The 13257-nt window shown below is 36.9% G+C and overlaps 1 protein-coding gene across 8 annotated transcripts in view; it reads left to right on the forward strand.

Moving 5' to 3' along the window:
- The window catches only part of ARHGAP32 (Rho GTPase activating protein 32), a 267538-nt gene that overhangs the window by 225649 nt on the left and 28632 nt on the right, over window positions 1-13257 (forward strand). For all 8 annotated transcript variants that reach the window (XM_033861803.2, XM_073807992.1, XM_033861805.2 and 5 more), the window contains 2 exons: window positions 2888-3037; window positions 6994-7096. In XM_033861803.2, coding sequence (XP_033717694.1) covers window positions 2888-3037; window positions 6994-7096 — 253 coding nt within the window. The remainder of the gene's footprint in view (window positions 1-2887; window positions 3038-6993; window positions 7097-13257) is intronic.

The raw sequence follows: 13257 nt of genomic DNA on the forward strand, positions 1-13257 counted from the left end.
TAGCAGTTAAGAGCAATCTGAAATTACCTTGCTATCTTAATTTAGGCTGTATCATATAGTGGCTAAGAACTTGGGTTTTGAGCTAGACCATCTGACTTTTAATCCTGGTTCCATGACCTTAGACATGTTACTTAGCACTCTGTGCCTGAGTTTCTTCCTCTAAAAAGGGGGTCATAATAGTATTTTCCTTATAGGATCCTATGAGAAATGAATGGTTAATAAATATAAACACTTACGCAGTTGTTGGCACGTAACTAAGCATAAAATAAATGCCGGCTATATGGGTATTATTATTTGTTCATTCCTTCTCTCCTCAGTAAGCTCTGACAGCAAGAGCTTGTCTCACTTGTTGCCCACTGTACTCTCAGTTCCTGAGGTACAGGAGGCACTTACATGTTTGTTGCTAAATGAATAATAGCTAAAATTCAGTTCCCATCCCTTTGAAGCATTCCTGGAAATCTGACTAAAAGAATGCTTTCTCATGTACATCATATGCAGTTGCCAAATCCAACAGATATTTTCATCAAATTCAGCATCAAAGTACAAATGCCTACTTTTTAGCATGTGTCTTGGAAGTTCTGGTTAATTATTAAAATCTGAAAAAGAAATCAGAAATTATTCTTATCAGAAACAGGATGGAATTGCCATATTTGCTTTAACACAGTTATATATCCATGAAATCCGAAAGGATCAACTAAAATTCTCCTAAAATTGTTGGGAGTTTAGAAACTGATCAGATTTGAGCCATACATAAAGAAATAATTTTCCAGTATACCAGTAACTACCAGTTAAGACTGTAATTGAAGAAAACTATTATTCTACAAAAGCAGCAAAAAAAAAAAAAAAGGTAAAATACTTAGCAGTATCCCTAGCAAGAAATATGTGGAATGTGTCTTTTCATAAAATTAGAAAACTTTACTGCGAGATATAATAGCTTTAGAAAACTGATGACACACCCTGTTTCCAGGTAGAAATATTGAATATTATAGAAATTAAAATTCTTCCAAATATAATAAATGTAATATTAAATTACCATAAAGCAAACTCATTTGTTTTTATTCATTAATCTTCTCAAAATTATTTTAAAGTTTGTTAGAGAATGTTCAAAAATGAACAAAAATGGTTTGATGGCCACACTTTAACAACAAAGATTCATAACACACAGTCTGCTAGCGACTAGGGGAGAATAACACTCATACAAGTTCAGTGACTTTTAATATACTAATATTACAAGTGTGACATACTTCTGAAGTTACCCCAATGTGCTATAAATGTCTCAGCAGTTGAGAGACCATGTCATTTAACTTTGTAGCAAGGATCTCAGATACAAGTGAGGTTGTAATTTACCCCGAGTGTCACAGCATGTTAGAGATAGCATCAAAATTATACTGACGATTCTAAGTAAACTTTAACTAATTGGTATAGAAAAAATAAATTTCCTCTTTAATCTGTGTACAGTCTAGGATGACTGCCTTGTCGCAGTTTGTTCAGGACTTCCTGGTTTTAGCACTGAAAGGCTCATGTCCCACGAAACCTCTCAGTTATGGGCCAGTTACAGTTGATCACCTTTGTACAGTTCATAGAAAAGATGCTTAAGTCTGTAAATAGAGTTTCCCCCAAAATGTAAAGAGAGTGTTTAATCTGGTCAGAGTAACCCATCTAGTGGTCCATTTAGGCCACAAGTTAATCTCAGTACACAGAATTCCTACAGGAGGATTCATCAGTTCAAGGGATTTATGATTTGGATTCCCTCAAGAAACTGTAGCAGGGTTCAGTAAGACTCCTGTAATCATATACAAACTGAGTAGGAGGATTGAGGCCATGTGGCTTAGTGTTCTATCCTGCAGCTAATCTCTGATCTTATGGTAATTTGTTGTATGTTGACTTCTAGAGTAATTTTCCCTGCAGGCTACACTTCTCAGCAAAAGTCAGTTTTCTAAGGATTTGTTTGCTTTCAGATCTTTCGCTATTATCTTTCTAACATATAAGTCAGTGGAAATATCTTACTATATGTAATTTACTTATCTCTTGCCTTGATCTACAAAGGATTTAAGGTGACATATTTGGTAGACTACAGATGAATGTTAATAGAAAATCTAATGCTTTTTATGTGTGTGTGTGTCTTGTACTTACATAGCCATTAGTTTGACAAGTGTGATCTATATCATAATGCAATGAGAAAGAGGGAGGTTTTTGTTTGTTTGTTTGTTTTTGGCGGTACGTGAGCCTCTCCCGTTGTGGAGCACAGGCTCCAGACGCACAGGCCCAGTGGCCATGGCTTACGGGCCCAGCTGCTCTGCGGCATGTGGGATCTTCCTGGACCAGGGCACGAACCCGTGCCCCCTGCATCGGCAGGCGGACTCCCAACCACTGCGCCACCAGGGAAGCCCCGAGGGAGTTGTTTATTTTTTCAGTTTTACTTTCCAGATTGTAAATGTCATGAAAATTTCTAACCACTAAATTTTAGAAATTAACTAGAAATGCAGTTTTTAAATTTACACCATTTTAAGTCTTACTTACCATGAAGATCTCCAAAGCAATATAAAACTCAGGTCCCAGTTATCCTGTAGCACGCTTGGGTAGCATTGGGAAGATGGCTGGTTTACCACGCTTGATTTAAAGAAGTCACAAATTATAATACTTCAGTTTGCTCACAATCCCATCAAATAAGATCACAGGCTGGTGAGAAGAACATGCAAAACCCTGATATTATTTGTAAAGCAACTGTTTCTTCAACTTCTGCTGAAAATTTCCTACAGAATATAAAGTATACTTGTAATAGATTATTTTGTAGTCAGCTATTGAGATCTGCATTTCTTTTCACACTAAGTAAAAATGTGACCTCTTACCCCAACTAAGGTATTTTCTCTTTATTATTATTTTTTAGTATCTAAAAAGCACGGCAAGCTCATTACTTTCTTACGGACATTCATGAAGTCTCGTCCAACAAAACAGAAGTTGAAGCAGCGTGGGATCTTGAAAGAAAGGGTATTTGGTTGTGACCTGGGGGAGCACCTTCTGAATTCTGGTTTTGAAGGTAAAAATAAAATTTATAAACTCATAATTTTAGTTTCTGACCTCTCCCTGTTGATTTCCTATAATCAATTAAAGTAGATTAGGCAAGCAGTACCTATCCCAAGTAAGTTCAGCAGCACGTATTGAACGTCTCAGGTACTCGTCTGAGTTCTGGGGCAGCTGAGAATCAAGAGGGGTCTAGGAATGCGCTTTGGCATCAGAGATGCTTGTGATCTGTTCAGGAAGAGGAAAACATTCACACAGAGGGTATAGTAGCTATGCTAGTTTACATTATTTTCATATGTGTCCAGATAGCTTCCTCAGCCAGTTTTCCTTCTCACAGTTTATTCTAAAATGTTTATTTCTCTTTTGAAAAAAAAGTCATAGTTTTGAGACTGTACATTACCAAGACCAGCCTCCCAGCTTTTATAACTAGAAATTTCAATTCCTTTTTCTGTAAATTAAATTCTTATTCAAGAATTCAGTGCTTAGATGAATGGATGGATGTGATCATTATGAGGGAGTGTTTTCCAGTTTGTTATTAGCTTTCAAATATCAATTCAGCAAGTTTTAGTTGTGCTTAGAAGTTTTGGTTGTGTTTCCATTCTTAGTAAGTGTGGTAGAGAGGACAGATGCCAATATATTATTTCTTCATGAAAAAATAACAGGTTTAATAAGTGTAATGGTTATATATTCCCTAACTATGATAAAATCTATTCTAGTGGAACAAAGGGTTTGTAGGTGTCATTGATTTTTTTCATAGGACTTGTTTTATTTGCTGCACATATTTGAAGCCAAATATCCTTAAAATGAGATAGCTTTTTTAAAAAGTGAGAACTTTGTAGAAAACTAGGTAAAACTACATTAGGTACAAAATGTAAAAAATATTTTAAAACTCAAGGTGAGGAAATTCTGTTGCCCGAATGTATTTCTGTTTGAGGTTATTTAGCCCTTTCAACAAGAGGCTTTCTTAAACTATTGTAAATATACGGGGAGTTTATAATCAGAGCACACTAGAAACAAGCAAGGCCCAAATAACCCCTGAAATTAATCCTTTAGGTAATCGTATTTTTCTAACCAAAAATCATGATGCACATTCTAATGTGTAACACTGTACCGTGTACGCCTGGCCTGGAAGCCACTGCCTTGAGAATGGGACTTGACTGTTTCGTCTGTGTTACACAATGTTTGCATGATGCCTGGCATATAAAAGGGATCTTTGAATGATGGCTGAATGTGTAAAGGGAATGACTGACTGAATAAATGAAGAGAAAAGAACAGAAATGAAACTGAAACTGTCAAGAAAAATAAAGGACCAATTTTTGTCATACTTACTTATACTTTTAGCCATGATTCTAATCTTAAGGGTCATCAGTTTAATTTAAACATTTACTTCCTATTGTGTTGTCATTTGATGATTAAAAAGTACTAAAAATATTAAATGAGTGGTTTAGAAGTGTATTATTTGGAGAGTGTGGGAATAATTCTTAAAGTTATATCACCTTTGGGCTTCCCTGGTGGCGCAGCAGTTGAGAGTCCACCTGCCGATGCAGGGCACATGGGTTCGTGTCCTGGTCTGGGAAGATCCCACATGCCGCGGAGCGGCTGGGCCTGTGAGCCATGGCCGCTGGGCCTGCGCGTCCGGAGCCTGTGCTCCGCAACGGGAGAGGCCACAACAGTGAGAGCCCCGCGTACTGAAAAAAAAAAAAGTTATATCACCTTTTGGAAGAACCATTTTGGAGGTTTCTAATGTTATGTTTTGACTGGGTTATTATTTAATGTGCACTTGGCTGGTTGGTTAGATGATTTGAGGGGAAAAGGTAGTTAATAAAATGCCTTTTTGTACTAGGATTTCTTATAATATATTGGATTCTCATATTACTTTCTTATGTTAGTGAAAAAAAGAATTCAGATCTTTTCTCTTTTTATCTTTCTATACTGTTCTTTAGTTTCTACTCTCTGTTTTTCAAAATGAAAGTTTATGCTCTTCTCTTTCATTTTGCTACTAATTTTAATTATATGTCTCATTAGTCTCTCTTAAAATCCGAAGTAATAGCAGTGTTCAGTTATATAGTTTTATTTATGAAGTTCTATGATGTGATTGTTTTTTGGACATTGAGTCCTTTTACTTAGGGAACATAAAGTGTAAAGAAACAGTTCAGATGTTTTCCATGAAGTATGATGTCTGTAGAGGCTTAGCTATATAATCAGGGAAAGACCTCTAATTCCCCATATTTTCAAGTTTCCCTACTTGTTTGGGAGAACATAAGCAAGTATGAATATAATATCACATGGTTGTAAGAATCCCAGGGAAGTTATCTATACTTTTTGACAGATGGTACGTTATTTTTTTTCAGGTTTTTTTCTTTTTTTTTTTTTTTGGAGTATAATTGCTTTACGATGTTGTGCTGTACAATGAAGTGAATCAGCTATATGTATACCTATATCCCCTCCCTCTTGGACCTCCTTCCCACCCGCCCCATCCCACCCATCTAGGTCATCACAGAGCACTGAACTGAGCTCCCTGTGCTATACAGCAGGGTCCCGCTAGCTATCTATTTTACACATGGTAGTGTATTTATGTCAAACCTAATCTCCCAATTTGTCCTACCCTCCTCTTCCCTCTCTGTGTCCACATGTCCACTCTCTACATTTGTGTCTGTATTCCTGCCCTGAAAATAGGTTCATTTGTACCATTTTTCTAGATTCCACATATATGCATTAATATACGATATTTGTTTTTCTCTTTCTGACTTACTTCACTCTGTATGACAGACTCTAGGTCCATCCACATCTCTACAAATGACCCAATTTTGTTCCTTTTTATGGCTGAGTAATATTCCCTTGTATACATGTGCCACATCTTCTTTATCCATTCATCTGTCGTTGGACATTTAGGTTGTTTCCATGTCCTGGCTATTGTAAATAGTGCTGCAGTGAACATTGGGGTACATGTGCCCTTTTGGATTATGGTTTTCTCAGGGTATATGCCCAGTAGTGGTATTGCTGGGTCGTATGGTAATTCTATTTTTAGTTTTTTAAGGAACCTCCATACTGTTCTCCCTAGTGGCTATATCAATTTACATTCCCACCAACAGTGCAAAAGGGTTGCCTTTTTTCCACACTCTCTCCCATATTTATTGTTTGTAGATATTTTGATGATGGCCATTCTGACCGGTGTGAGGTGATACCTCATAGTAGTTTTGATTTGCATTTGTCTAATAATTAGTGATGTTGAGCATCTTTTCATGTGCCTCTTGGCCATCTGTATGTCTTCTTTGGTGAAATGTCAGTTTAGGTCTTCTGCCCATTTTTTAATTGGTTTGTTTGTTTTTTTGGTATTGAGCTCCATGAGCTGTTTGTGTATTTTGGAGATTAATCCATCGTTCGTTGCTTGATTTGCAAATATTTTCTCCCATTCTGAGGGTTGTCTTTTCATCCTGTTTATGGTTTCCTTTGCTGTGTAAAAGCTTTTAAGTTTAGTTGGGTCCCATTTGTTTATTTTTGTTTTTATTTTCATTACTCTAGGAGGTGGGTCAAAAAAGATCTTGTTTTGATTTATGTCAAAGAGTTCTTCCTATGTTTTCCTCTAAGAGTTTGATAGTGTCTGGTCTTACATTTAGGTCTTTAATCCATGTTGAGTTTATTTTTGTGTATGGTGTTAGGGAGTGTTCTAATTTCATTCTTTTACATGTAGCTGTCCAGTTTTCCCGGCACCACATATTGAAGAGGCTGTCTTTTCTCCATTGTATTTTCTTGCCTCCTTTGTCATAAATTAGGTGACCATATGTGACCACTTATCTAGCATAGATGTGAAATTAATTAAATATGCCCTTGTTAGTTTTTGTAGTAGATTAATCTCCACCCCTTAAAACTTTAATTTGCCAATTTCATTTTGCTAAGACATTCTCATTTTTTGTGACTTTGTTTCCACTGAATACTCTCAATTTAATCCATGTCTTCACAAATTCTCTCTAGTGCCCCAGGTTCTTCAAAGCTGTACAGCGTTCATTGAGAGATATGGCATCGTGGATGGAATATATCGTCTCTCTGGCGTTGCCTCCAATATCCAGAGACTACGGTAAAACCTCATATGGCATTTTCTTTTTAGTTCCTACTGTAATTCATTAAAATGAAACTGTTTCAAAATTAAGTCACTTATATTGATAACTGTAATTTTCCGTAAGATAGTTTAGATAAAGTAGGAAATAATATCCATATTGTTCTCTGTGTATATTTTCCTAAATGCCATCTCTTCGTTTGTAGTATCAGAAAACCATGTCCCTTAATCTCTTCAATACTTGTATTTTCTCTTTGCAATATTTGAAGATTTTTAAAAATTGAATTTGAACCTATGATAACCATGAGAGATGATAATTTACATTATAATAGAATTATTCTTCAGTTAATTACAGTTGATGAGAGCGACCTTTCTAATCTCCTTTCACCTGGGCTTTGTAGTATATGTTCAAGTGTGCATTTATTACATTTTGCACATCCTCTCCCATTATAGTCTCAGAGACAAGAATAGTGGTATCCTTTACACCAGCAATAGAATTTTTAATTTTTGCTTAATCTCTTAGATTCTAGTCTATTCTTAACATGTTATTATCCTTTATTTTTCACTGTGGTGCATGATAATTGCCATTATTCTACAGCATTTTAAGGTTCTGATTTGACCACAGAGTTCATCTCTATTTTCAGGAATACATGTTTGGAAAATAACTGAAATTGATTCTTTTCTTTTTTTTTAATAGATCTTTATTGGAATATAATTGCTTCACAATACCATGTTAGTTTCTGTTGCACAACAAAGCGAATCAGCCATATGCATACACAGGTCCCCATATCCCCTCCCTCTTGAGCCTCCCTCCCATCCTCCCTATCCCAGCCCTCTAGGTCATCACAGAGCACTGAGCCGATCTCCTTGTGCTATGCTGCTGCTTCCCACCAGCCAACGGTTTTACATTTGGTAGTGTATATATGTCGATGCTATTCTCACTTTGCCCCAGCTTCCCCCTCCCACCCCATGTCCTCAGGTCCATTCTCTATGTCTACCTCTTTATTCCTGCCCTGCAACTAGGTTCATCAGTACCTTTTTTTTTAAGATTCCATATATATGAGTTAGCATATGGTATTTGTTTTTCTCTTTCTGACCTACTTCACTCTGTATAACAGACTCTAGGTCCATCCGCATCTCTGCAAACGACCCAATTTCGTTCCTTTTTATGGCTGAATAATATTCCATTGTATATATGTGCCACATCTTCTTTATCCATTCATCTGTCATTGGACATTTAGGTTGTTTCCATGTCCTGGATATTGTAAATAGTGCTGCAGTAAACATTGTGGTACATGTCTGTTTTTGAATTACGGTTTTCTCAGGGTATGTGCCCAGTAGTGGGATTGCTGGGTCATATGGTAGTTCTATTTTTAGTTTAGTTTTTTTTTTAATAAATTTATTTATTTATTTATTTATTTACTTATGGCTGCGTTGGGGCTTCATTGCTGCACGTGGGCTTTCTCTAGTTGCGACAAGCAGGGACTGCTCTATTGTGGTGTGTGGGCTTCTCATTGCAGTGGCTTCTCTTGTTGCAGAGCATGGGCTCTAGGCATGCAGGCTTCAGTAGTTGTGGCACACGGGCTTAATCATTCTGTCTCATGGGCTCCAGAGTGCAGGCTCAGTAGTTGTGGTGCACAGGCTTAGTTGCTCCATGGCATGTTGGATCTTCCTGGACCAGGGCTCGAACCTGTGTCCCCTGCATTGGCAGGCGGATTCTTAACCCCTGCACCACCAGGGAAGTCCTATTTTTAGTTTTTTAAGGACCCTCCATACTGTTTCCCATAGTGGTTGTATCAATTTACATTCCTGCCAACAGTGCAGAAGGGTTCCCTTTTTACCACACCCTTTCCAGCATCAAATTGTTTCTAGATTTTTTGATAATGGCCATTCTGACTGGTTTGAGGTGATACCTCATTGTAGCTTTGATATGCATTTCTCTAACAATTAGTCATGTTGAGCATCTTTTCATGTGCCTCCCAGCCATCCATATGTCCTCCTTGGTGAAATGTATACCTAGGTCTTCCACATGTTTTTTAACTGGATTGTTTGTTTTATTGATATTGAGCTCCATGAGCTGTTTGTATATTTTGGAGATTAATCCTTTGTTGTTTCGTTTGCAAATATTTTCTCCAATTCTGAAGGTTGTCTTTTTGTCTTGTTTACGGTTTCCTTTGCTGTGCAAAAGCTTTTAAGTTTTATTAGGTCCCATTTGTTTATTTTTGTTTTTATTTCCATTACTCTAGGAGGTGGGTCAAAAAAGATCTTGCTGTAGTTTATGTCAAAGAGTGTTTTCCTATGTTTTCCTCTAAGAGGTTTATAGTGTCTGGTTTTACATTTAAGTATTTAATCCATTTTGAGTTTATTTTTGTGTGTGGTATTAGGTAGTGTTCTAATTTTATTCTTTTACATGTAGCTGTCCAGTTTTCCCAGCACCACTTATTGAAGAGGCTGTCTTTTCTCCATTGTATGTTCTTGCCTCCTTTGTCATAAATTAGGTGACCGTACGTGCATGCGTTTATCTCTGGGCTTTCTATCCTGTACCATTGGTCTATATTTCTGTTTTTGTGCCAGTACCATACTGTCTTGATTACTGTAGCTTTGTGGTATAGTTTGAAGTCAGGGAGCCTGATTCCTCCAACTCTGTTTTTCTTTCTCAAGATTGCTTTGGCTATTTGGGGTCTTTTGTGTTTCCATACAAATTGTAAAATTTTTTGTTCTAGTTCTGTGAAAGATGCCATTGGTAGTTTGATAGGGATTGCATTGAATCTGTAGATTGCTTTGGGTAGTATAGTCATTTTCACAAATATTGATCCTTCCAATCCAAGAACATGGTATATTTCTCCACCTGTTTATGTCATCTTTGATTTCTTTCATCAGTGTTTTATAGTTTTCTGAGTAGAAGTCTTTTGCCTCCTTAGGCAGGTTTATTCCTAGGTATTTTATTCTTTATGTTGCAGTGGTAGATGGGTGTGTTTCCTTCATTTCTCTTTCTGATTTTTCGTTGTTGGTGCATAGGAATGCCAGAGATTTCTGTGCATTAATTTTGTATCCTGCAACCTTACCAAATTCATTGATTAGTTCTAGTAGTTTTCTGGTGGCATCTTTAGGATTTTCTATTATAGTATCATGTCATCGCAAACTGACAGTTTTACTTCTTCTTTTCCAATTTGTACTCCTTTTATTTCTTTTTCTTCTCTGATTGCTGTGACTAGGACTTCCAAAACTATGTTGAATAAGCGTGGTGAAAGTGGACATCCTTGTCTTCTTCCTGATCTTAGTGGAAATGCTTTCAGTTTTTCACCGTTGAGTATGATGCTTGCTGTGGGTTTGTCATATATGGCCTTTGTTATGTTGAGGTAGGTTCCCTCTATGCCCATTTTCTGGAGACTTTTTATCATAAATGGGTGTTGAATTTTGTCAGAAGCTTTTTCTGCATCTATTGAGATGATCACATGGTTTTTATTCCTTAATTTGTTGATGTGGTGTTTCACATTGATTTGCATATATTGAAGAATCCTTGCATCCCTGGGATAAATCCCACTTGATCATGGTATATGATCCTTTTAATGTGCTGTTGGATTCTGTTTGCTATTATTTTGTTGAGGATTTTTGCATCTATGTTCATCAGGGATATTGGTCTATAATTTTCTTTCTCTGTGATATCTTTTTCTGCTTTTGATATCAGGGTGTTGGTGACCTCATAGAATGAATTTGGGAGTGTTTCTCCCTCTGCAGTTTTTGGGAAGAGTTTGAGAAGGATCGGTGTTAGCTCTTCTCTAAATGTTTGATAAAATTTTCCTGTGAAGCCATCTGCTCCTGGACTTTTGTTTGTTGGAAGATTTTTAATTATGCTTTCAATTTCATTATTTTTGATAGGTCTGTTTATATATTCTAAATCTTCCTGGTTCAGTCTTCGAAAATTGTACCTTTCCAACAATTTGTCCATTTCTTTGTGGTTGTCCATTTTATTGGCATGCAGTTGTTTGTAGTATTCTCTTATAATCCTTTGTATTTCTGCTGTGTCAGTTGTGATTTCTCCTTTTTCATTTCTAATTTTATTGTTTTGCCTCCTCTTCCTTTTTTTATTGATGAGTCAGGCTAAGGGTTTATCAATTTTGTTTATCTTCTTAAAGAACCAGCTTTTAGTTTTTGGTTTTTTTTGTTTTTTTTTTTTTTGCGGTACACAGGCCTCTCACTGCTGTGGCCTCTCCCGCTGCGGAGCACAGGCTCCGGATGCGCAGTCTCAGCAGCCATGGCTCACGGGCCCAGCCGCTCCACGGCATGTGGGATCTTCCTGGACCGGGGCACAAACCCGTGTCCCTTGCGTCGGCAGGCGGACTCTCAACCACTGCGCCACCAGTGAAGCCCTCAGCTTTTAGTTTTATTGATCTTTGCTGTTGTTTTTTCATTTCTCTTTCATTTATTTCTGCTCTGATCTTGTTGATTTCTTTCCTTCTACTGACTTTGGGTTTTCTTGTTCTTGTTTCTCTAGTTGTTTTAAGTGCAGGGTTAGATTGTTTATTTGAGATTTTTCTTGTTTCTTGAGGTGAGATTGAATTGCTATAAACTTCCCTCTTAGAACTGCTTTCACTGTGTCCCATAGGTTTTGGGTTGGCATGTTTTCGTTGTCATTTGTTTCTATGTATTTTTTTAATTTCTTCTTTGATTTCTTCAGTGATCTTCTTGGTTATTTAGGAGCACAGTGTTTAGCCTCCGTGTATTTGTGTGTTTTACAGTTTCTTTCCTGTATTGATTTCCGATCTCATGGCGCTGTGGTCGGAAAAGATGCTTGATATGATTTCAGTTTTCTTAAATTCTCCGAGGCTTCATTTGTGACCCAAGATGTGATCTATCCTGGAGAACTTTCTGTGTGCACTTGAGAAGAAAGTGTATTCTGCCATTTTGGGATGGAATGTTCTATAAATATCAGTTAAATCTCTCTGATCTAGTGTGTCATTTAAAGCTTGTGTTTCCTTATTTATTTTCTGTTTGGATGATCTGTCTATTGGTGTAAGTGGTGTGTTAAAGTCCCCTACTATTATTGTGTTACTGTTGATTTCTCCTTTCATGGTTGTTAGCATTTGCCTTATGTATTGAGGTGCTCCTATGTTGGGTGCATAAACATTTAAAATTGTTATATCTTCTTCTTGGATTGATCCTTTGATCATTATGTATTGTCCTTCCTTATATCTTGTAACATTCTTTATTTTAGAGTCTCTTTTGTCTGATATGAGAATTGCTACTCCAGCTTTCTTTTGATTTCCATTTGCATGGCATATCTTTTTCCATCCCCTCTATCTCAAGTCTGTATGTGTCCCTAGGTCTGAATGGGTCTCTTGTAGACAGCATATGTATGACTCTTGTTTTTGTATCCATTCAGCCAGTCTGTGTCTTTGGGTTGGGGCATTTAACCTATTTACATTCAAGGTTATTTTCAATATGTATGTTCCTGTTACCATTTTCTTAATTGTTTTTGGGTTTGTTTTGTGGGTCTTTTTCTTCTCTTGTGTTTCCCGCCTAGAGAAGTTCCTTTAGCATTTGTTGTAAAGCTGGTTTGGTGGTGTGAATTCTCTTAGCTTTTGCTTGTTTGAAAAGCTTTTGACTTCTCCATGGAATCTGAATGAGATCCTTGCTGGGTAGAGTAATCTTGGTTGTAGGTTTTTCTCTTTCATCACTTTAAGTATATCCTGCCACTCCCTTCTGGCTTGCAGGGTTTCTGCTGAAAAATCAGCTGATAACTTTATGGGGGTTCCTTCATATGTTATTTTTTGTTTTTCCTTTGCTGCTTTTAATATTTTTCCTTTGAATTTAATTTTTGTTAGTTTGATTAAGATGTGTCTTGGTGTGTTTTTCCTAGGGTTTATCCTGTATGGGACTCTCTGTGCTTCCTGGACTTGGGTGACTATTTCCTTTCCCATGTTAGGGAGGTTTTCAACTATAATCTCTTCAAATATTTTCTCAGAACCTTTGTTTTTCTCTTTTTCTTCTGGGACCCCTATAATTTGAATGTTGGTGTGTTTAGTGTTGTCCCAGAGGTCTCTTAGATTGTCTTCAGTTCTTTTCATCCTTTTTTCTTTATTCTACTCCTCAGCAGTTATTTCCACCATTTTGTCTTCCAGCTCACTTATTCGTTCTTCTGCCTCAGTTATTCTGTTATTGATTCCTTCTAGTGTTTTTTC

This window comes from Tursiops truncatus, chromosome 8 (assembly GCF_011762595.2).
Source record: "Tursiops truncatus isolate mTurTru1 chromosome 8, mTurTru1.mat.Y, whole genome shotgun sequence".
NCBI lineage: Eukaryota > Metazoa > Chordata > Mammalia > Artiodactyla > Delphinidae > Tursiops > Tursiops truncatus.